Source organism: Coregonus clupeaformis, chromosome 1, assembly GCF_020615455.1.
Source record: "Coregonus clupeaformis isolate EN_2021a chromosome 1, ASM2061545v1, whole genome shotgun sequence".
NCBI lineage: Eukaryota > Metazoa > Chordata > Actinopteri > Salmoniformes > Salmonidae > Coregonus > Coregonus clupeaformis.
Genome location: NC_059192.1, coordinates 77,343,660 through 77,368,569, shown reverse-complemented (window position 1 = coordinate 77,368,569; position 24,910 = coordinate 77,343,660). Strand labels below are relative to the sequence as shown.

Sequence of the window (24,910 nt, the reverse complement as noted above, 5' to 3'; positions counted from 1 at the left end):
ACAATAATGTCCTCCTCCAAGCTAGAAGGACATCATATTGTACAATTTGCGTCTCCCCTTTTCATGGTCAAGGCTAGAAGGGATCCAGCTTAAGTAAAATTAACGCCATATTTGACTTTTCGTAGCAGATTAGAATTTACGCAGCAGGTTAGGAGAATTAGGTTAAGGTTACGAAACGGGTTAGCTAAAATATAAACTTTAGATTACATGGTTGCATTCAAGACCAGGTCGTTTTTATTGATCAGTTGTCAGTGTCAGCAGAGTAGGCCTTGGTTACCATCATATTTAAAAATATTGTTAAGATCTCCAGTCATAAAGTGCAGTGGAATTGCATGAAATGTTTATCTAAGGCCACATTTTTCTTGTGCAAAAGAAAGAAACGTCTCTGATAGCCTATAGGCCTATGCCACAAGGTGCTCATTAATAGCCTAAATTTTGACTATCCAATCTACTCATCACATTAGGAATAGTAGGTAAATGCGATGATAGATGCATGCAAACCTTGGTTATAAAAAATTTGTATTGTTAATGGTGAAAAAAATTGCTTCTCCAAACTTGAAACTCATGCGATACATGCTAATAGCTAGACTACAAGCTAGCTAATGTTGGGTAACGTAGTCTTAAACAGCTAAACTAAACTCTAAATCGATTAGACTTACCAGTGATGAAATGATCGGAGCAGTCCCTGTACTGACAGCTGTCTGGGTTCAGGTCTTGAGGGGCAAAAAGGTTTCTTCGCTTTTCTGACAGTTCGAGTCTTATCTCCGTGGTGTTTCATGATTTTGGTAATCTATAAAAAAAAATGTATCCCGTTGTCTTTACTGCCTTGTTAGAGCAGCCAAATACTGCACAGAAATTGACCTCGGTGATGAATCAAGTAGTTTTGGCACTGTTATCATGCAGCATGGGGTAGCCTCTCAGCTGCTGTCAAAATAATTGATGCGGTGGTCTTCCAACATGGCCGCCAGGAGCCATCATACTGTACATCAACCCTCTACAGATAATATTCTGCCCATATGAACAAATGTATTTTAGGCCATATAAAGAACAGCTATCCAAGATTTAATGAAAAGCAGCAAACAGACAACATTGAGTCACATTCTTAACATAAAAAGATGGGCAATAGGCTATACAGCGGGCTTCACAGTTTCCCTGCCAAGTAGGCCTAAAAAGTAAACCAGACGTATCAATGACGTTGAGTGTGCGAGGGGGGTCTGTGCGCTGCGTAGTACCAAAAACTTTTGCTCGACAAAGACAGACACACACACACACAGGGGACCAATACTTAAAAAAATACTTGGATAATCTTCGTTTTAACAGCTAGGCATCTGAAGTAAAGAGCAGAGACTGGTTCTAGAATGACTAGATTCCCCCATCCGTGTGCATCCTCTCGGACCTGGCCAGCCTTCCTTGTATTGGTAGCAGACAGTATTGGTTTAGTCTTAGTTGCCTCCTTTATTGTTCCGTGTAGCTTATATAGTACTAAGCTACTAGCTATCTTTTTAATTCTCGCTTAATGTTTTTTGCCTTTTTTTAATGAAATCCTATTTTTGGAATGGTTGCTCAATGTTAAGAGCTTTGTGATTACTGTCTGTAAATGAAAAGTGCTCTACAAATAAAAATGTATTATATATTACATTTGACATTTTAGTCATTTTGCAGACACTCTTATGCAGAGTGACTTACAGTAGTGAGAGCATACATTTTTCGTACTAGTCCCCCTTGGGAATTGAACCCACAACCCTGGTGTTGCACGCACCATGCTCTACCAACTGAGCCACACGGGACCAATAGTACAGAGGCAGCAGGCCGGATGCACAGTAATGGTTTCTATAGGTCATAGGTCACACAGAGGAGAAAACAGCTTGGGGATGTGATGAAAGGAGGAGTACGTCCCAAATGGCAATCTATTCCCTATATAGTGCTATTTAGTCAAAAGTAGTGCACTATATAGGGCATAGGATGCCATTTGGGACGCATACGTGGAGAGGGTGATGAAAGGAGGAGAGGGTGAGGTAAAAGTTGTTTCTCCCCCCCAATTAAATTGTTTGTCAAAGCCTTCACAAAGGGTTAGTCAGTTTCTGTTTCAAATCAATAGTCAGTGTGAAGGCTTGTCCCAACACCAGACAGAATCAATAATTATCTCTCCATCTCCTTCAGAAATAGATGTGCTTTTCCTTCAATGCCTGAAGTGTAGTAAGTGCCTCTCTTCTCGGTCTGTTGTAACCTGTGAGAAAGCGTCACAATGAATAGAATCTTCTAATCAGTATAGGGCATTAGGATGAGTACTAGGTATTAAAGAATGAGAAATGTTTAAACTACTGAACACATAATGTATGATTTAAGGTACGATTTGTTTCTGACTGTCCTCTGATGCAGACACACACTTCAAATAGGCTGCATCACTGCCTGGTATGGCAATAGCACCGGCCTCGATCGCATGGCGCTACAGAGGGTGGTGTGGACAACCCAGTAGATGACTGGGGCAGAGCTCCCTGCCATCCAGGACATCTATATCAGGCGGTGTGGAAGGAAGGCCTGGAAAATCGTTAAAGACTCCAACCACCAAAGCCATAGACTATCCGCACGGCAAGCGGTACCGGTGCATCAAGTCTGGCACCAACAGGCTCCTGTACAGTTTCTATTCCCAAGCAATAAGACTGATAAACAGCTACACAGACCAAGTCTTTATTTTTACACTGTCGTCTCTACGCACACAGGGCCCTAGACCAGGGTTCTTCAATCCTGGTCCTGGAGGGCCGAAACACCTCTGTTTTTCATCCTCTCCTTCTAATCAGGGGCTAATTCAGACCTGGGAAAACCAGGTGAGTGCAATTAACTACCAGGTAGAAATAAAAAACAGAAGTGTTTCGGCCCTCCAGGACCAGGATTGAAGAACCCTGCCCTAGACGCTCACCCATCATCTTCTCACTCACACATAACATGCACATACATTTATACTGACTCTACACACCCGCACAAGCTGCTGCTACTCTGTTTATATCTTACATCCTGTTGCCTAGGCACCTTACCCCTATACATACAGTGCATTGGGAAAGTATTCAGACCCCTTGACTTTCCACATTTTCTTACGTTACAGTCTTATTGTAAAATGGATTAAATTGTCCCCCCCACCCCAATCAACCTACAAACAATACACCATAATGACAAAGCAAAAACAGGTTTTTAGAAATGTTATCAAATTTTAAAATATCACATTTACATAAGTATTGAGACCTTTTGCTCAGTACTTTGTTGAAGCACCTTTGGCAGCGATTACAGAGAGATGTTGGATCAGGTTCAAGTCTGTTTCTATTTTATTTTCTGCAAACATTTCTAGGAACCTGTTTTTGCTTTGTCATTATGAGGGGTTGTGTGTAGATTGAGGGGAAAAAAATATATTTAATCAATTTTAGAATAAGGCTGTAACGTAACAAAATGTGGAAAAAGTGAAGGTCTGAATACTTTCCAAATGCACTGTATCTACAGTGAGGGGAAAAAAGTATTTGATCCCCTGCTGATTTTGTACGTTTGCCCACTGACAAAGAAATGATCAGTCTATAATTTTAATGGTAGGTTTATTTGAACAGTGAGAGACAGAATAACAACAACAAAAAATCCAGAAAAAAATGCATGTAAAAAAATTTTATAAGTTGATTTGCATTTTAAATGAGGGAAATATGTATTTGACCCCCTCTCAATCAGAAAGATCTCTGGCTCCCAGGTGTCTTTTATACAGGTAACGAGCTGAGATTAGCACACTCTTAAAAGGGAGTGCTCCTAATCTCAGCTTGTTACCTGTATAAAAAAAAGACACTTGTCCACAGAAGCAATCAATCAGATTCCAAACTTCCACCATGGCCAAGACCAAAGAGCTCTCCAAGGATGTCAGAGACAAGACTGTAGACCTACACAAGGCTGGAATGGGCTACAAGACCATCGCCAAGCAGCTTGGTGAGAAGGTGACAACAGTTGGTGTGATTATTCGCAAATGGAAGAAACAAAAGAACTGTCAATCTCCCGCGGCCTGGGGCTCCATGCAAGATCTCACCTCGTGGAGTTGCAATGATCATGAGAACGGTGAGGAATCAGCCCAGAACTACACGGGAGGATCTTGTCAATGATCTCAAGGCAGCTGGGACCATAGTCACCAAGAAAACAATTGGTAACACACTACGCCGTGAAGGACTGAAATCCTGCAGCGCCCGCAAGGTCCCCCTGCTCAAGAAAGCACATATACAGGGCCATCTGAAGTTTGCCAATGAACATCTGAATGATTCAGAGGAGAACTGGGTGAAAGTGTTGTGGTCAGATGAGACCAAAATCAAGTTCTTTGGCATCAACTCAACTCGCCGTGTTTGGAGGAGGGGGAATGCTGCCTATGACCCCAAGAACACCATCCCCACCGTCAAACATGGAGGTGGAAACATTATGCTTTGGAGGTGTTTTTCTGCTAAGGGGACAGGACAACTTCACCGCATCAAAGGGACGATGGACGGGGCCATGTACCGTCATATCTTGGGTGAGAACCTCCTTCCCTCAGCCAGGGCATTGTAAATGGGTCATGGATGGGTATTCCAGCATGACAATGACCCAAAACACACGGCCAAGGCAACAAAGGAGTAGCTCAAGAAGAAGCACATTAAGCTCCTGGAGTGGCCTAGCCAGTCTCCAGACCTTAATCCCATAGAAAATCTGTGGAGGGAGCTGAAGGTTCGAGTTGCCAAACGTCAGCCTTGAAACCGTAATGACTTGGAGAAGATCTGCAAAGAGGAGTGGAACAAAATCCCTCCTGAGATGTGTGCAAACCTGGTGGCCAACTACAAGAAACGTCTGACCTCTGTGATTGCCAACAAGGGTTTTGCCACCAAGTACTAAGTCATGTTTTGCAGAGGGGTCAAATACTTATTTCCCTCATTAAAATGCAAATCAATTTATAAAAAAATTTACATGCGTTTTTCTGGATTTTGTTGTTGTTATTCTGTCTCTCACTGTTCAAATAAACCTACCATAAAATTATAGATTGATCATGTCTTTGTCAGTGGGCAAACGTACAAAATCAGCAGGGGATCAAATACTTTTTTCCCCTCACTGTACCTCCATCTCTCCAGTATCCCTGCACATTGTAAATATGGTACTGGAACTGACCCTGTATATGGTATGCTTACTTATTGTGTTCTTCATATTCTTATTTCTCGTGTTTTTTCTAGTATTAAATTATTGTATTGTTGGTTTTGAGTTTGCAAGAAAGGCATTTCACTGTACTTGTGCATGACATTGAAACAAATTACAAAGAGGGGTGAATGTTTATTCTCATACTATTATGATATTACTTTCAACAAGAGCGGTGTGTCGCAGATGTCACCCTATTCCTTTTATAGTGCTCTACTTTTGACCAGAGCACTTAGGGAATAGGGTGCTCTTTGGGACGCAGCCATAGAGATAGAGGACTCAACTTGAATACAACACGTTTTAGCATGGACTTTGCGCCATTGACTGCTTCCACCATTTTAAAGTAGTCAACTGGGTGGGGACTCCTACCTTGGAATAGATCAGCAAATGATCATAGCACTTTCTTCTTCTAATTGGGTGCTATGCTTTGTAAATGGCTTTGAGATATATTACCGACATCTAGAGGCCAAAATAAATGAATGACAAGATTTGGGTCAGGACTCCAGCACTGCAGGTGGCGGTAAATCACCAATATTAGCTTTACACTTTTTTCAAACACAAAATAAGAAAACAGCATGTGCAGGTTGTCACACACGCCATAATGGCACAGATAGAGAATATGAGACCTCTTTCCATCTCTATGGGATCTCATCCCACCATGTACTCATATTTTGAAATGTCAGTGCAAGAACGAACAGTCAGCCTGCCTGCAGACATAAGCCTTGTAGACAAACCAATAGACTAGGATGCTAATTAAAGCACCAAGTAATTACATGGTAATAATGGCTGAATAATTACATTAAAATGTATCAAACAAATATGCAGGGTTCTAACAATATTCTGCCCATCCAGGCCGCAGGCCTTTAGCTAGCGTTAATAGGACTGGTGTTATCCTTAAATTAACCAACACTTGAGGATTACAGAGGATATTTGGTCATGGAGGACCAGTTTACAGTGGGGAAAAAAAGTATTTAGTCAGCCACCAATTGTGCAAGTTCTCCCACTTAAAAAGATGAGAGGCCTGATTTTCATCATAGGTACACATCAACTATGACAGACAAATTGAGAAAAAAAATTCCAGAAAATCACATTGTAGGATTTTTAATGAATTTATTTACAAATTATGGTGGAAAATAAGTATTTGGTCACCTACAAACAAGCAAGATTTCTGGCTCTCACAGACCTGTAATTTCTCCTCTGTCCTCCACTCGTTACCTGTATTAATGGCACCTGTTTGAACTTGTTATCAGTATAAAAGACACCTGTCCACAACCTCAAACAGTCACACTCCAAACTCCACTATGGCCAAGACCAAAGAGCTGTCAAAGGACAGCAGAAACAAAATTGTAGACCTGCACCAGGCTGGGAAGACTGAATCTGCAATAGGTAAGCAGCTTGGTTTGAAGAAATCAACTGTGGGAGCAATTATTAGGAAATGGAAGACATACAAGACCATTGATAATCTCCCTCGATCTGGGGCTCCACGCAAGATCCCACCCCGTGGGGTCAAAATGATCACAAGAACGGTGAGCAAAAATCCCAGAACCACACGGGGGGACCTAGTGAATGACCTGCAGAGAGCTGGGACCAAAGTAACAAAGCCTACCATCAGTAACACACTACGCCGCCAGGGACTCAAATCCTGCAGTGCCAGACGTGTCCCCCTGCTTAAGCCAGTACATGTCCAGGCCCGTCTGAAGTTTGCTAGAGTGCATTTGGATGATCCAGAAGAGGATTGGGAGAATGTCATATGGTCAGATGAAACCAAAATATAACTTTTTGGTAAAAACTCAACTCGTTGTGTTTGGAGGACAAAGAATGCCGAGTTGCATCCATAGAACACCATACCTAGCTGATTAAACAGCATGATCATTACACAGGTGCACCTTGTGCTGGGGACAATAAAAGGCCACTTTAAAATGTGCAGTTGTGTCACACAACACAATGCCACAGATGTCTCAAGCTGAGGGAGCGCGCAATTGGCACGCTGACTGCAGGAATGTCCACCAGAGCTGTTGCCAGAGAATTGAATGTTAATTTCTCTACCATAAGCCACCTCCAATATCATTTTAGAGAAATTGGCAGTACGTCCAACCGGCCAACAACCACATGTATGGCGTCATGTGGGCGAGCGGTTTGCTGATGTTAATGTTGTGAATAGAGTGCCCCATGGTGGCGGTGGGGTTATGGTATGGGCTGGCATAAGCGACGGACAACAAACACAATTGCATTTTATCAAAGGCAATTTTAGCGAGATCCTGAGGCCCATTTTTTTTTGGGGGGGTTATCTGTGACCAACAGATGCATATCTGTATTTCCAGTCATGTGAAATCCATAGATTAGGGCCTAATGAATTTATTTCAATCCACTGATTTCCTTATATGAGCTGTAACTCAGTAAAATCTTTTAAATTGTTGCGTTTATATTTTTGTTAAGTATAGATGTTTGTGAGTGTTTGTGTGAATGTTTCTATGAGAGAAAGAGAGACGGGCTTCTTCTTTCCTGTCTGTAGTCTCCAGGGAGGATTGAGATTTGAAGCAGTCTGAATCCAAAGCCTTTGAGACCTCTCCTCCTTCCCTCATCTCAGAGGTTGCTACCAGCATCCTGCTGATGGGGATTCATAATGCTCTGAGCGCGCGCGTATATATATAAAAAAATAACGCAGCTCTCCTGCTGGGGCAACCAGTGTGAACTTTAAAACACACAGCCAGTGCTTTGCACCACTCAGGAGGTCTCCTAACAGCACTACTATATGCGTGTGAGGATGTGATCTCTAGCCATCGGCTGCATCCCAAATGCCACCCTACTCCCGATATGGTGCACTACTTTGGACCAGAGATCTGGTCAAAGGTAGTGCACTATAAAAGGGACTAGGGTTCCATTTGGGACGCAGTTATAGAGCTTCAAAGAGGGAGGGGGGGGGTTCAAAGACAACAGCTGTGAAATAAATAGCTGTGAGGGAGAACATGCTCTCGACTGCTCTCTGAACATGCTTTACATGTGCGATTGAGACGCCCACATCGTAATTATAAAACACCAGAACGCCCACATGCATAGAAATGTGGGTATATTTGTGTTCCACCCATAATCAGTTCAGTGGTGTTTGGTTGGTGGATCTGGCGCCAGCTGCTGGCAGAGACTGCCAATAACAGGGGGATATTACTATTAAAGGAGAAGGACATAGTTTAATTGAGATTGCATCAGCTACAGTGGGGAGAACAAGTATTTGATACACTGCCGATTTTGCAGGTTTTCCTACTTACAAAGCATGTAGAGGTCTGTAATTTGTATCATAGGTACACTTCAACTGTGAGAGACGGAATCTAAAACAAAAATCCAGAAAATCACATTGTATGATTTTTAAGTAATTAATTTGCATTTTATTGCATGACATAAGTATTTGATCACCTACCAACCAGTAAGAATTCCAGCTCTCACAGACCTGTACGTTTTTCTTTAAGAAGCCCTCCTGTTCTCCACTCATTACCTGTATTAACTGCACCTGTTTGAACTCGTTACCTGTATAAAAGACACCTGTCCACACACTCAATCAAACAGACTCCAACCTCTCCACAATGGCCAAGACCAGAGAGCTGTGTAAGGACATCAGGGATAAAATTGTAGACATGCACAAGGCTGGGATGGGCTACAGGACAATAGGCAAGCAGCTTGGTGAGAAGGCAACAACTGTTGGCGCAATTATTAGAAAATGGAAGAAGTTCAAGATGACGGTCAATCACCCTTGGTCTGGGGCTCCATGCAAGTTCTCACCTCGTGGGGCATCAATGATCATGAGGAAGGTGAGGGATCAGCCCAGAACTACACGGCAGGACCTGGTCAATGACCTGAAGAGAGCTGGGACCACAGTCTCAAAGAAAACCATTAGTAACACACTACGAGGAGGAATGGGAGAAGGTCATGTGGTCTGATGAGACAAAAATAGAGCTTTTTGGTCTAAACTCCACTCGCCGTGTTTGGAGGAAGAAGAAGGATGAGTACAACCCCAAGAACACCATCCCAACCGTGAAGCATGGAGGTGGAAACATCATTCTTTGGGGATGCTTTTCTGCAAAGGGGACAGGACGACTGCACCGTATTGAGGGGAGGATGGATGGGGCCATGTATCGCGAGATCTTGGCCAACAACCTCCTTCCCTCAGTAAGAGCATTGAAGATGGGTCGAGGCTGGGTCTTCCAGCATGACAACGACCCGAAACACACAGCCAGGGCAACTAAGGAGTGGCTCCGTAAGAAGCATCTCAAGGTCCTGGAGTGGCCTAGCCTGTCTCCAGACCTGAACCCAATAGAAAATCTTTGGAGGGAGCTGAAGGTCCGTATTGCCCAGCGACAGCCCCAAAACCTGAAGGATCTGGAGAAGGTCTGTATGAAGGAGTGGGCCAAAAACCCTGCTGCAGTGTGTGCAAACCTGGTCAAGACCTACAGGAAACGTATGATCTCTGTAATTGCAAACAAAGGTTTCTGTACCAAATATTAAGTTCTGCTTTTCTGATGTATCAAATATGTATGTCATGCAATAAAATGCAAATTAATTACTTAAAAATCATACAATGTGATTTTCTGGATTTTTGTTTTAGATTCCGTCTCTCACAGTTGAAGTGTACCTATGATAAAAATTACAGACCTCTACATGCTTTGTAAGTAGGAAAACCTGCAAAATTGGCAGTGTATCAAATACTTGTTCTCCCCACTATCTCATGAGACAGCAGAATGCTTAAAATACAGAGGAGACATAAGGAATAATAATACCCAATGTGATTACTTACTGATGTAAACCAATTTGACTGAATGCCACAATCTAGACTTATGTCTTATTCTTATACCTAGAATTCATGTAGATGTTTAGATCAATTCTGACAGCCTCCTAAACTCAACTGAATATCTAAATTGAGAGCTTTGCCTTTCAGATGGGGAAATGGTTTGATTCAATATGCATAAATTAATCATTGCGAGGCTGAGAAACACATGGCAGTTGAGGTGTGCTGCCTTGACTGGTGTCAATGATGGATGTGGGTCTATGACCTTTGACCTCTACACTGAGACAGGGGAGCAGGACGTACAGTATGACCCTAATGGGTTTCCATAGCTTCCCTGAGTACTGTACTACAGGACATATAGATACAGCACTCTGTATAACAGACAGCCTGACTTACTGGGGGTGGGGAGGTTGTGTGTGTGTGCGCGTGTGTGGTAGTGTGTCTACACACTCAGTCAAGGATGAGTGCATCCAGTGAAGTGGCACAATGGATAGCACATGCAGCCTGACACGTACGCTTGCATGCGCACACAAACAGACATGCACCGCGCCGCCAGATACACACACAGCCGTTCACTCCCTCTTCCATGCCTGACACACCAGGATGGATCCGTTGGGGGTTTCCAACACTCACGATTCCCTCTCGTTAGAAAAAGAGACAAGAGAGAGGGAGGGAAGGAAGGACAGAAACAGAGAGATTGAAGGAGGGGGAATAGAAAGAGAGCAATATAGACTTAGAGGGAGGGAGGGACAGAGACAGGAAGAGAGAGGGAGAGAGGGACAGAGACAGGAAGAGAGAGAGGGAGGGAGGGGAAGAGAGAGGGTGGGAGGGACAGGATGATGTTTAGCATGTACTCAGAGAGGAGAGGAGAGACCCAGGAGCCATGATGATGTTTAGCATGTACTCAGAGAGGAGAGACCCAGGAGCCATGATGATGTTTAGCATGTACTCAGAGAGGAGAGACCCAGGAGCCATGATGATGTTTAGCATGTACTCAGAGAGGAGGCGGCACAAAAAACCTTTGTTATTTTCTTCACAGTAAGCAGATGGAACTACGCCACACAGCAGCAGGTGTGTGTATATATGTGTTTCTGTGGGTGTGCGCGTGAGCAGTGTGTGAACAGGGGCGGGGTGAGAGACGAAAGGAGAGGCACCTCCACTGATCTCCTGTGTCGTGTGTGATGAGTCTCAAACCTGCCTGATCCCCTCCAGAGTCAGCCCCGTCACCATAGGGCTCTGGTCAGAAGTAGCGCACTATGTAGGGAATAGGGTGCCATTTGGGACGCAGCGTCTCTCCTCTCCCAACCACCCATCTAGAATGCTAATAAGAGCCAGCGACTAACACACACTGACACACAGTCCCTTGCATAATTCATACAGCAGCAGCGGGTCACTCTGCATAATGAGCAGTTTACTCTGGTTCTGGATGTCATTGTGACACCGCTAATCTGCATTTAGCACAGAGGAGGAGAAAAGAAAACAGAACAAGAGATGAGCGGAGCGCTGATGAACAAACAACCTCTGAAAGTAGTCAAGCCCCGTCAGCACTAAGCTGAGAAAGTAAAGCATTAAATGGACAGACGGAGGCACCATAAAACTCATGTGTGAACAGGTCCAGTTTAGACAGGACGCTGTTGAATATTTATTTGTAGGCCATTACTGAAAACGAGATTACTAGGTTTCATTCAGTCATCTAACAGACTAATTGAACGTTGTAGCCTAATTTCAGGGTTAATATGACAATATTAGACTGTTGAATATTTCTCATGGGCTCTTGGTTTTGTAAGGGCCAGATTACACTGTCATTCAGTGATCTCTAACAGACGGATAATAGCCTAATTTGAGGTTAATATGACATATGGTTTAATATTGGCCTGAGACGATTACCTAGATAACAATATAGACCCATTTTAGCCATAATAATAAAAGTGAATGTGACTCTACAAAGACCATTTATCATAACTATGAAAAGTGTATGCTATTTTCTCTTATTGTAATATTTTGCAGATTTGAGGTGTTTTATAATGTTGTCATGTTGAATCCAGCTAAAGAACAAAAATAAATACAATTGCCACCTGCAGGAGAAAGAGGGTAGTCTAGATATTGTGTTTATCCTGCGCCATACTGTACTGTCATATGACTGTGAGGTTCCATTTCCAGCCACATGATGGCAGTGTCGTCCAGATAATATAGCAACCAAAATAACAATTGTTCAATTTCCTTACACTTGTAGCTACATTTAAAAATGTGTTTAAACTCAGAGGGTATTAAAACAATTGCATGAATAGCCTACTAAATGTAACCAATGCTGTTCAATTAATTATATAAAGTAAAACAAAAAGCCAAGATGAAACTTAAGTACACACCGCCCGTTCTCAAAGCAAAATCTGACTTCACCATCACCACCTTAAAAAGAGGTCAATGTTAAGATGACAAGATAACTAGCCTGAGGAGCAGTGGAACAGTGGGTTAGCTGTGGGAAGAATTAGAGAAGACAACACTGCCATATATGGAAGAGAGACTAACGTGAACAGGCCCTGGATGCGTCCCAAACGGCACTCTATATAGTGCACAACTATCAACCAGAGCCCTATGGGCCCTGGTCAAAAGTAGTGCACTAGATCGGGGACTACGGAGCCATTTTGGGACGCATCTCCTAAATCTGGTGGTTAGTCAGTGAATCTGATGGATTATCTGTATAATGGAGATTGTATGGGGTGATTCATTACATTTACATTTTAGTCATTTAGCAGACGCTCTTATCCAGAGCGACTTACAGTTAGTGAGTGCATACATTCTTTTTTATACTGGCCCCCCGTGGGAATCAAACCCACAACCCTGGTGTTGCAAACGCCATGTTCTACCAACTGAGCTACATCCCTATTCATACACTACATTTACTCTGAGGGAGTTTTCAACCCCTTTCTTCAACTGTGTAAATCCTGTACTAGTTTGCACAGTCAAAAGGTAATAACTAAGGAGGTCATTGTGATCGTACTAGACTAGAGGACAAGGCAGTCAGGGATCTTTTGTTGCAACATTGATATACCTTTGATGACTAAAACAGCCATAGCATTGAAAGAGGTCAATGTAGATGGATCATGTTTGGATGAGTCAGCATTTTTCACTTGCTGTCCTGACTGAACAGTATCAGGGCTTGTATTCATAAAGCGTCTCAGAGTAGAAGCGCAAATGTAGAATCAGTTTTGCCTTTTAGATTTGAATGACTAAAGATTACATGGACAGGGGAGGACCTGACCCTAGATCAGCACTCCTACTCCGAGACGCTTTTTGAATACAGTTATCAGACTGGTAGTGGTGAACCATTGGCCAGATATGAAAGTGAGAGGAGAGTTGATGGCATAGAATCAAAATGACTAGAATGGACATTGATTGCACTGTACAGTCATGGTCAAAAGTTTTGAGAATCACACAATTACTAATTTTCACAAAGTCTGCTGCCTCAGTTTTGATGATGGCAATTTGCATATACTCCAGAATGTCATGAAGAGTGATGAATTGCAATTAATTGCAAAGTCCCTCTTAGCCATGAAAATGAACTTAATCCCCCAAAAACATTACCACTGCATTTCAGCCCTGCCACAAAAGGACCAGCTGACATCATGTCAGTGATTCTCTCGTTAACAAAGGTGAGAGTGTTGACGAGGACAAGGCTAGAGATCACTCTGTCATGCTGATTGAGTTAGAATAACAGACTGGAAGCTTTAAAAGGAGGGTGGTGCTTGAAAACATTGTTCTTCCTCTGTTAACCATGGTTACCTGCAAGGATACACGTGCCGTCATCATTGCTTTGCACAAAAAGGGCTTCACAGGGAAGGATATTGCTGCTAGTAAGATTGCACCTAAATCAACCATTTATCGGATCATCAAGAACTTCAAGGAGAGAGGTTAAATTGTTGTGAAGAAGGCATCAGGGCGCCCAAGAAAGTCCAGCAAGCGCCAGGACCGTCTCCTAAAGTTGATTCAGCTGCGGGATAGGGGCACCACCAGTGCAGAGCTTGCTCAGGAATGGCAGCAAGCAGGTGTGAGTGCATCTGCACGCACAGTGAGGCGAAGACTTTTGGAGGATGGCCTGGTGTCAAGAAGGGCAGCAAAGAAGCCACTTCTCTCCAGGAAAAACATCAGGGACAGACTGATATTCTGGTACAGGGATTAGACTGCTGAGGACTGGGGTATAGTCATTTTCTTTGATGAATCCCCTTTCCGATTGTTTGGGGCATCCGGAAAAAACCTTGTCCGAAGAATACAAGGTGAGCGCTACCATCAGTCCTGTGTCATGCCAACAGTAAAGAATCCTGAGACCATTCATGTGTGGGGTTGGTTCTCAGCCAAGGGAGTGGGCTCACTCACAATTTTGCCTAAGAACACAGCCATGAATAAAGAATGGTACCAACACATCCTCCGAGAGCAACTTCTCCCAACCCTCCAAGAACAGTTTGGTGACGACCAATGCCTTTTCCAGCATGATGGAGCACCTTGCCATAAGGCAAAAGTGATAACCAAGTGGTTCAGGGAACAAAACATCGACATTTTGGGTCCACGGCCAGGAAACTCCCCAGACCTTAATCCCATTGAGAACTTGTAGTCAATCCTCAAGAGGCGGGTGGACAAACAAAAACCCACAAATTCTGACAAACTCCAAGCATTGATTATGCAAGAATGGGCTGCCATCAGTCAGGATGTGGCCCAGAAGTTAATTGACAGCATGCCAGGGCGGATTGCAGAGGTCTTGAAAAAGAAGGGTCAACACTGCAAATATTGACTCTTTGCATAAACTTAATGTAATTGTCAATAAAAGCCTTTGACACCTATGGAATGCTTGTAATTATACTTCAGTATACCATAGTAGCATCTGACAAAAATATCTCATAACACTGAAGCAGCGAACTTTGTGAAGACCAATACTTGTGTCATTCTCAAAACTTTTGACCACAACTGTACTATCGCGGCGGTCTGAAGGGATTTGCCTGTTCTAGGCATTTTATTTATATGGCCAGATACGCCCGGGAGAGGGGTGATGACGGCGTACACTGTACCAGAGATGGTTCATCTATATTGTTAACAGGATTAGCTAGATAATTGAATTCAGACAGGACTGGAGTTGAGAGCGCCCCGAGTGATATCTGCGCCGCTAAAGCAATGGAAAAAATACTAACAGCACTAACCAGTTTGGGTTTGTGGATTTGGAAGTGGCACACAAGGGTAAGCTTTGATAAAAGGGCTTGTTTGCCATATAGTGCTAAATCACAAAGCTCCAAGGTTAGGGTCCAGTTAGAGTTAGACAGCATGTCAGACTTGTTTGGGTTGCTACAACAAAATCAGTGCAGACATAAAGTGCTACCACAAGTTCACCCAAAACTAGGCTAGACACCACAAGCTAAGTGTGGCAGTACAGTAAACTCTATAACCAAACATCAACTTCATCTGTTCATAATACTAATACTGTCCAATGGCCTGCTGTACAACATGTTAGGGCCCTGTGTTTTGGGAAAATCATGTCACATTACCTGTATTTTAACCATTATTTAAGTGATTTTTCATCAAACTGCCCCCTTACTTTTTACTGTATGCCAGATGGTTCAGCATCATCCTCAGACAACTGCTTTTTTTTTTGTGTAATTCTCATTTCTGGAAAAGGCAATTGTGGGCGGAACATTCAAGGTGGTGGGCATAGCCAAGCATGAGCTACCGAGATCCTATTGGCACGTTCTAGCATGCATTTGCATATTTCCTTTAGGGAACGCCTACTCTGAAGTGCGCAATAACTAAAGTTGCACTACTAAACAACGCAACTTTTTAAAACTTTGGCAAAGGGTAAAGTCCACAAAAAACATAGTTCACTCTGTTCGTAACAGATTCTAGTTTTGGGAACAAAAAAACGTTGAGATCAAATGTTTCATCAATGAGAATACTAGCAGAATGTCGGACAAAATCCATCTCGTTCCATCTTCTCCCACTGTCGGCCATTGGGCTTCCTCTCACTACCATGTTCGGTAGTGAGTGGAAACGCTAAGCGGACGCTTCACATTTATACATCCGGTGAAATATCTGTCTCATTGTTCTATCTATGGTTAAAATCTAGGTCATGTGACACAATAGCCCAAGACACGGGGCCCTATACACGGGATAAAGGGTTTCCACGAGCTGGGATATTACCAAAAATTATCGACACCGAGCATATCGGTCACTTATCGCAGGATTTCCCAAACTCGGTCCTGGAGCCCGCCCCCCGGGTGCATGTTTTGGTTTTTGCCCTAGCACTACACAGCTGATTCAAATAACCAACTCATCATCAATCTTTGATTATTTAAAATCAGTTATGTAGTGCTAGGGCAAAAAACAAAACGTGCACCCAGGGTGGGCCCAGGACCAAGTTTGGGAAACCCTGACTTTATCGCAGGCATTTTGCTGATATCGTTCATTACAATAACTACCCGATATTAAAGAAATGTGAAGTTTGAAATTAGATTTTAGTTTGCTAATATGGGTGATTGTTAATAGGACAATTGATGGCTACAACTATCACACTAGTATTGGTAGTTTCAAAGGATCATTTTAAACTGTGTTGCACATTAATGTTAATTAATGTTTTAAACGCATCTTTATATTTATCATTATCGCATCAATTCAGGCAATTTATCGAGATATGGATTTCTCTCCCCACCCAGCTCTAGTTTCCAGACAGTAGAGTAAGCTGTATTGTAGGCTATAAGCAAACATGAACTGAAACTCTGAGGGATACTTCATCCTACTTATATCAAATGTATATTATAAATCCCTTTTACATCAGCAGTTGTCACAAAGTGCTTTCCAGATACACAGCCGAAAACCCCAAAGAGCAAGCAATGAAGAGGCAGAAGCACAGTGGCTAGGAAAAACTCCATAGAAGGCAGGAACCTAAGAAGAAACCTAGAGAGGAACCAGGCTCCGAGAGGTTACACTCGCCATAGACTACAACACAAGGTTCACTAAATAGTTTCCTCTATACTGAACTAGGCGACAGAGCCAGTCCTGGTGCTGTAGAAATGGCGACATGAAGAATGCAGCCATTGTGTGTGGGGACAGAACAGAACTGCATGGTATCTGTGATGCCAAAGATAACACTATTATCTATGTGTCTGTTGCTCTGCCTGTTGGGGAGACTGAACTACACTGCTGATAATGCTGCTTTACAGTAGAAGCACCACACCTGGACTACTGGTCAGTGATCTGGCATCCAATATCACGAGTAGTAGATCATCGCTGAAAGGGGCCATCTTAAATAATACAAGTTTCACCGGGTAACCAATCAATTCATTATTCTGAATGCTTTCAGCCACATCTCTTTGTTTTCTTATAAAGCAGAAGAATAAAAAAAGTTCCCTACCAAAGCAATAGCCTAAAGCTGAAACTCTTATTATTACTGTGGATTATTGGTTTCCCTCTTTAGAGATCTCTGGGGAGTACTCTGCATTCTGAAAGCTGTGGCAAGCAGATCACATGGTACATGGAATAACAGGAAATTAAAGGAACTCAGGGGCCAAATTTCTTACGCAAGCTTTCTGGCTAGAGGTACACCATCTATACAGAAGTATGTGAACACCCCTTTAAATTAGTGGATTCAGCTATTTCAGCCACACCCGTTGCTGACCGGTGTATAAAATCGAGCACACCGCCATGCAATCTCCATAGACAAACAATGGCAGTAGAATGGCCTTACTGAAGAACGCAGTGACTCAACGTGGCACCGTCATAGGATGCCACCTTTCCAACAAGTCAGTTCGTTAAATTTCTGCCCTGCTAGAGCTGCTCCGGTCAACTGTAAGTGATGTTATTGTGAATTCGAAACGTCTAGGAGCAACAACGACTCAGCCGTGAAGTGGTAGGAATCACAAGTGCACAGAAAGGGACCACCGAGTGCTGAAGCGCGTAGCACGTAAAAATCGTCTGTCCTCGGTTGCAACACTCACTACCGAGTGCCTCTGGAAGCAACGTCAGCACAAGAACTGTTCGTTGGGAGCTTCATGAAATGGGTTTCCATGGCCGAGCAGCCGCACACAAGCATCGGCTGGAGTGGTGTAAAGCTTGCCGCCATTGGACTCCGGAGAAGTGGAAACGCGTTCTCTGGAGTGATGAATCACGCTTCACCATCTGGCAGTCCGACGGACGAATCTGGGGTTGGCGAATGCCAGGAGAACGCTGCCTGCCCCAATGCATAGTGCCAACTGTAACATTTGGTGGAGGAGGAATAATGGTCTGGGGCTGTTTTTCATGGTTCGGGCTAGTCCCCTTAGTTCCAGTGAAGGGAAATCTCAACGTTACAGCATACAATAACGTTCTAGATGATTCTGTGCTTCAACTTCGTGGCAACAATTTGGGGAAGGCCCTTTCCTGTTTCAGCATGACAATGCCCCCGTGCACAAAGCGAGGTCCATAAAGAAATGGTTTGTCGAGATCGACGTGGAAGAACTTGACTGGCCTGCACAGAGCCCTGACCTCAACCCCATCGAACACCTTTGGGATGAATTGGAACGCCGACTGTGAGCCAGGCCTAATCACCCAACATCAGTGCCTGACCCCACGAATGCTTGTGGCTGAATGGAAGCAAGTCCCCGCAGCAATATTCCAACATCTAGCGGAGTCACTGACCACCTTCCGGAGACACTTGAAACCCTACCTCTTTAAGGAATACCTGGAATAGTATAAAAGTAATCCTTCTTTTCTTTTTTTTTTTAAAGTGGTTGTCCCACTGGCTATCATAAGTTGAATGCACCAATTTGTAAGTCGCTCTGGATAAGAGCGTCTGTTAAATGACGTAAATGTAAATGTAGTGGAAAGCCTTCCCAGAAGAGTGGAGGCCGTTATAGCAGCAAAGGGGGGACCAACTCCATATTAATGCCCATGATTTTGGAATGAGATGTTTTGGATAAATGCTCGTTTTCATTGCAAAACATTTTGCTATGGTGTGCGCCAATGAATACGACCCAGGCAATGCAACCACTGAAGACCCTCCCACTCAAGAATCCTATGGAGTGCCGACTTCAGAATTGAAAGACTTTACGCATATCAGACCATCCCTAAAATCCAGCTCTCCTTTGGGCGTCAACAGAAGACATCGGAGGCTAATATATCCTCCTAACACTATGGTCTTTTAAGTGCTGCCTAACCCCGAGGTCATATTGTTGGTGAATTAGCCCCTTCTATAATGTAGTGTGGAGAAGGGTTATTTTTTGGGGTGTGTCCGTATCAGCTCAATCTATATTTAGACTACACAGATGTTCACAGAGGATAGAATCATCCCTCTACAGTCAGTGTCAAAGTTATAACTGCATGCAATTCAATAGCACATAGCCTACATTTCAACGATATTACATTATTCAAGTCCTCTAATTCCTTATCGAAATCCATGATCCATATATTTCTAATAGTCTACCATTTGGCTCAACTGTAGTAGAATAACTGAGTCAGGGTCAGCGTGAATTCTTGTGGCTAACAGCCACATCGTGGTGGAAGTAGCATGAATGTGCCATGGCCATGCTTGGGGACCTGCAAATCAAGAGCAGCTGCCCCATTCCGAAAGGCTGATTTATAGACACCCAGGTTGTGTCCCAAATTGCACCCTATTCTGTATTTAGTGCACTACTTTTGACCAGGGCCCATAAAATAGTGTACTAAATAGGAAACAGAGTGACATTTGGGACGCACTCCCAGTCAGCTATTTTCAGTGCTGCTTATTATGCCAAGATGCTTCAGCAGAAGTATGAATGAACAATAGTTGACTAAATTTGATAGTAAAAAGCGGATATTGAAGTGTGTGTGTGTGTTGAATTAAGTCGCTGTTTTAGCGGTCCGTTACTCACATGGCTTTGTGCTTGTCCTCCGCCAGTATCTGGTCGTTGGGCTTCAGTCCATACCTATTGAGACAGAAGCAATATTAAAATAAGAGTAGAATTTAAATTTGTAAACACACACCTAAATAATACAATGACAGGCTGCATGATTAGCTTAGTCTAAATGGTTTAGTTCAAACTCACTTGTCGAGGAAGTCCTTGTCCACAACAGCTGAGATGTCGAGCAGGGGGTTTCCCATACCAAATAGAGCATTTTCACTGTGAAGAGAAAAGAGAGAAAAGCTATAAAGGCTCAGACCCTTTCTGCCCACTCCAGTCGTCCTCATCCCCACATCTGGTGTGACAGAGTAAATAAAAGAAGTGAAAGTTCTGAAATCCCAGATAGTCCTCAGACAATGTTGCCTAGAATGGTGGAACGGCAAATCCTTCTAGCTAAACCTTACTCGAAACCATTAACATGTTCAGTTCACCATAGGTTGTGATGTTTTATTTGTGACCAGACAAAGACCTAGGGCCTGCCAAGTGAGGCAGTGTGACACCAGTCCCTGTGTTTCTGTGGTGGCTCTGTTACCAGTGGAGATCATTTGAGGATGACCTGTGCTCCTCACAGAGTGAAAGGGGTTAAGGCAAGTCAAGTCTGTCATCTGAGCTGTTCCCTGTGAGCAACACGTGGGACACATGAAGCATCCTGTACTGAAGAGAGAACACAGGATCTAAGCAGAGGCAAACATATGCATGTCTCACTCCCATATCAAACTAAACCATGTCCTCTGTGAACTGTCTGTCTGATCACCTGATAAGAGAAGAACAACGTAGGAGTGCTTATCTAGGATCAGTTTAGCCTTTTAGATCATAATGAATAAGATTACATGGACAAAAGGGACCAGATCCTAGATCAGCATTCCTGCTCTGACAGAATATGAATGCATGACGTAATGGTGTTGGTATTGAAGAATCGCACTAAACCCCTATGGGTTTTTCAGTACTCTACGGAGAGCCTAAAGTGTTTTATTCCACTGACAGCGTCATCTTTTAGACACATGCAGCTATGGCATAGGCACACGTGGAGCTCATGTCTCGCTTAACTAACAGCTGAAGGCCTATATAGCAACGTTACCCCACGCATGCATACACAAAGAGCAAACCTGAAAAATGCAGGCCAGTGCACATTCCATAATGCATTTAAACTCCATATGGTAATGATCTATATAGGCAGTAACTGAGTGTACATTTATTTTAAACACACATTTTGAAAGATATCGTTATCTTTGACAAGGTTTCATAGACTTCACAAGTTATAGTCAAAGTCTGCTCTTATGACAAGACAACAACTGACCCTCAAGTCCTGCAGTCTCTTCCAAGTCATGCCCTAACAAGAAGTCCATAGGCTATAGCCTATCACAATGATGTTCCTGTCACTCCCTTTTGATCTAACCATTATCACTGGAATGACAGGAGAAACATGCCACATAAATATACAATAATGACTGTTATATTACTGTGAAGCAAATAATCTTACCTTGCAGAAGTCATTGTGTCAGTTTAGGTTGATTCTAGCTTTAGCCTAACAAACTGGTGAAGCTACTACTCAATATCAAGCAGCAATAGCAGTGTGCTTATCTTGCAGCAATTTCCACTGAAACTGGAACCTCCTCTAATACCGTTTCCAAAACTGATTGGCTTTAACTGCAGTGGGCGGCGCGATATAAAACATGTCTAGGTATGTGGTTGGCTGCACACATGTCACCTATTTTGAGTCCTTAGCACGTTCGCCTAGTTAGTTACTTAAACAAATAATTGAAACCTTAGCGTTGCCTAACTTGATACTTTGTTGCACATTCTGATTAATCGCCGATGTGCAACGTATCCATGTTGCATCATGCATGGGAAATACAGTTGTGGTTAGGCATAAAAAGCTTGGACCATCATGGCCACCATATAAACAAATTCTGATGCAAGAATTTATCAGCACAGCAGCAGAATAATAAGTTGTGTAATCACGTTTCATAAGAGCGCGTGTCAGAACAAGATATTTCGCTAATCAATTTATTAACACGTGCACGTGGAAATTCTTCGAATTCTTGTTAGCTACTGGCTAGCTGGCATTCTTGCTAGCTACCTGAACCAGTATGTGCGCGAACGCACAGATCGATACTGGTTCACTAGTTACCCACCCATCTCTGTACTTGTTTACGAAGCTTCACTACAAAGCCATAATTTATCAGCGTCTTATACACATCTGAGCATTGAGTTTCTAGATACTGTTAGATAGTTACACACTTACCCGAGTGCTTTATCTGTCATTCTGCCTTTCTCCATGTTGGCTTCTACAACCGCACTCACCTTTTCTGCCGCCACACGGAGTCCACTGGCAGAAGCAACGACCATTTTATTGGACAAAAATCTATCACATGCTGGCTTGAGATATTGCCTGAATTAAAACATTAGTGACTCGCTATTCCAGAGTGAGATCTTTGATATCGATTTATAACCAATAGGAAAATGTAGGTAATTTTAGCCAATACCGAGCTCACCTGCACCAACCTGGTCACAGAGCATTTCGTATTATTCTGTACCTAAATCCGAGTTGCCATTTCTACTGAACAAAAATATAAACTCAACATGTAAAGCTTATTTCTCTCAAATTCTGTTCACAAATTTGTTTACATCCCCGTTAGTGAGCATTTCTCCTTTGCCTAGATAATCAATCCACCTGACAGGTGTGGCATATCAAGAAGATGTTTAAACACCATGATCATTACACTGGTGCACCTTGTGCTGGGGACAATAAAAGGCCACTCTAAAATGTATTTACATTTACATTACATTTTAGTCATTTAGCAGACGCTCTTATCCAGAGCGACTTACAGTTTAGTGAGTACATACATTTTTATACTGGCCCCCAGTGGGTATCGAACCCACAACCCTGGCGTTGCAAATGCCATGCTCTACCAACTGAGCTACACAGCCTTTTGTGGGACTTTAAAACTCATTCTGATTGGCTGGGCCTGGCTCCCCAGTGGGTGGGCCTATGCCTTACCAGGCCCACCCATGGTCGTGCCCATGCCCAGTCATGTGAAATCTATAGATTAGGGACTAAGAGCCCATTTATACTTGATCCGAAAATGTGGTCGGAGTCGCCATATGGATGGTGTGATGCAATCGCGGAGTCATTGAGATTGTTGCATGTTGCGTTTATATTTTTGTTCAGTATGATATATTAAGTATGGTATGGTATGTATTAATTTGTGGATGTCCATCACTCATTTCGTATGATATGTTACAAATTACAATTCGTATTATATGTTACGAATTTGCAGTAATGTACAATAGGTTACGAATTCTAGCTAGGTGGCTAATGTTAGCTATGCTAGGGGTTAAGGTTAAGTTTAGGAGTTACGTTAAAGGGTTATTAAGGTTAGGGTTAGGGGAAGTGTTAGCTAACATGCAAAGTAGCTAAAACGTAGTATGTAGTTGAAAAGTTGCTAATTTGCTAAAATACTAAAGTTGTCTGTGATGCGATTCAAACTTGCAACCTTTTGGCAATTTTCACGTGTTCCACGGCTAACTGTCATAAACAAATCTCACAAGTATCAGACACCGCAAGCTGCCATCTACTGTCTAATCAACGTAAAATTGACATTATCCCACCCCTGGCTGGCCACTATTGGCTTAAAAAGCCAAACCTAACACAATACCTGCCAATGAATTTCCAGCAATATTCCCCCTGTCTGTCTGTGTGGTGCGCGCGTTTGTCTATTACCGTGATAACCGTCTTGTGGGTTGACAGAAATACTTTCACCAAAACCTTCTCAATTAAATGTTAACTACAAAGTAGTCTTACCTGTCAGAAGTATATCATGAGTAAGTATATAATTTGTATATATAATTTGATATTTGCAAACTTTGCCATGAAATGAGCAGCAGCAGTACAGAACCATCCCTAGACTGGCACATTAGATGGCACATTCCTCACTGGCTAGAGGCACAATTAAAGGGGAATTACACTCAAAAATCAACACTGAACAAACATATAAACGCACCATGTAAAGTGTTGGTTCCATGTTTCATGATCTGAAATAAAAGATCCCAGAAATGTTCCACATGCACAAAAAGCTTATTTATCTCAAATTTTGCTCACAAATTTGTTTACAGCCCTGTTAGTGAGCATTTCTACTTTGTCAAGATAATCCATTCACCTGACAGGTGTGACATATCAAGAAGCTGATTAAACAGCATGATCAAGACCTCCTGAGTGGCGTAGCGGTGTAAGGCACTGCATCGCAGTGCTAGTGGCATCACTACAGACCCAGGTTTGATCCCGGGCTGTGTTGCAGCCGGCCGCGACCGGGAGACCCATGAGGTGGCGCACAATTGTCCGGGTTAGGGGAGGGTTTGGCCAGCCGGGATGTCCTTGTCCCATCGCGCTCTAGCGACTCCTGTGGCGGGCCAGGCGCAATGTTTCCTCCAATACATTGGTGCGGCTGGCTTCCGTGTTAAGCGAGCAGTGTGTCAAGAAGCAGTGTGGCTTGGCGGGGTCGTGTTTCGGAGGACGCATGGCTCTCGAACTTCGCCTCTCCCGAGTCCGTATGGGAGTTGCAGCGATGGGACAAGACTGTAACTACCAATTGGATATCACGAAATTAGGGAGAAAAGGGGGTGATAATTACACAGTTGCACCTTGTGCTGGGGACAATAAAAGGCCAATCTAAACTGTGCAGTTTTGTCACAGATGTCTCAAGGTTTGAGGGAGCATGCAATTGGCATGCTGAATGCAGGATTGTCCACCAGAGCTGTTGCCAGATAATTTAATGTTAATTTCTCTACCATAAGCCACCTCCAACGTCGTTTTAGAGAATTTGTCCAACCGCAGACCACGTGTATGGCTTTGTGTGGGCAAGCAGTTTGTTGATGTCAACATTGAGAACAGAGTGCCCCATGGTGGTGGTGGGGTCATGGTATGGGCAGGCATAAACTACGGACAACGAACACAATTGTATTTTATCGATGGCAATTTGAATGCACAGAGATACCGTGATGAGATCCTGAGGCCCATTGTCGTGCCACTCATCCGCCACCATCACCTCATGTTTCACCATGATAATGCACAGCC

At 43.1% G+C, this 24,910-nt stretch overlaps 1 protein-coding gene across 3 annotated transcripts in view; it reads right to left on the bottom strand.

The window, feature by feature from the left end:
* Positions 1 to 22,203, bottom strand: part of adkb (adenosine kinase b) — a 277,396-nt gene extending 255,193 nt beyond the window's left edge. The window contains exons 1-3 of one of the 3 annotated variants that reach the window (XM_041889368.2): positions 22,141 to 22,203; positions 19,981 to 20,055; positions 19,807 to 19,860 (exon numbers count right to left, since the gene is read on the bottom strand). In XM_041889368.2, coding sequence (XP_041745302.1) covers positions 19,807 to 19,860; positions 19,981 to 20,036 — 110 coding nt within the window. In that variant the 5' untranslated portion in view covers positions 20,037 to 20,055; positions 22,141 to 22,203. Of the gene's footprint in view, positions 1 to 19,806; positions 19,861 to 19,980; positions 20,056 to 21,316; positions 21,443 to 22,081 lie in introns of those variants that run through there. The other 2 variants (XM_041889365.1, XM_041889367.1) reach the window with 2 other exon arrangements.
* Between the last annotated feature and the right edge of the window lie 2,707 nt (positions 22,204 to 24,910).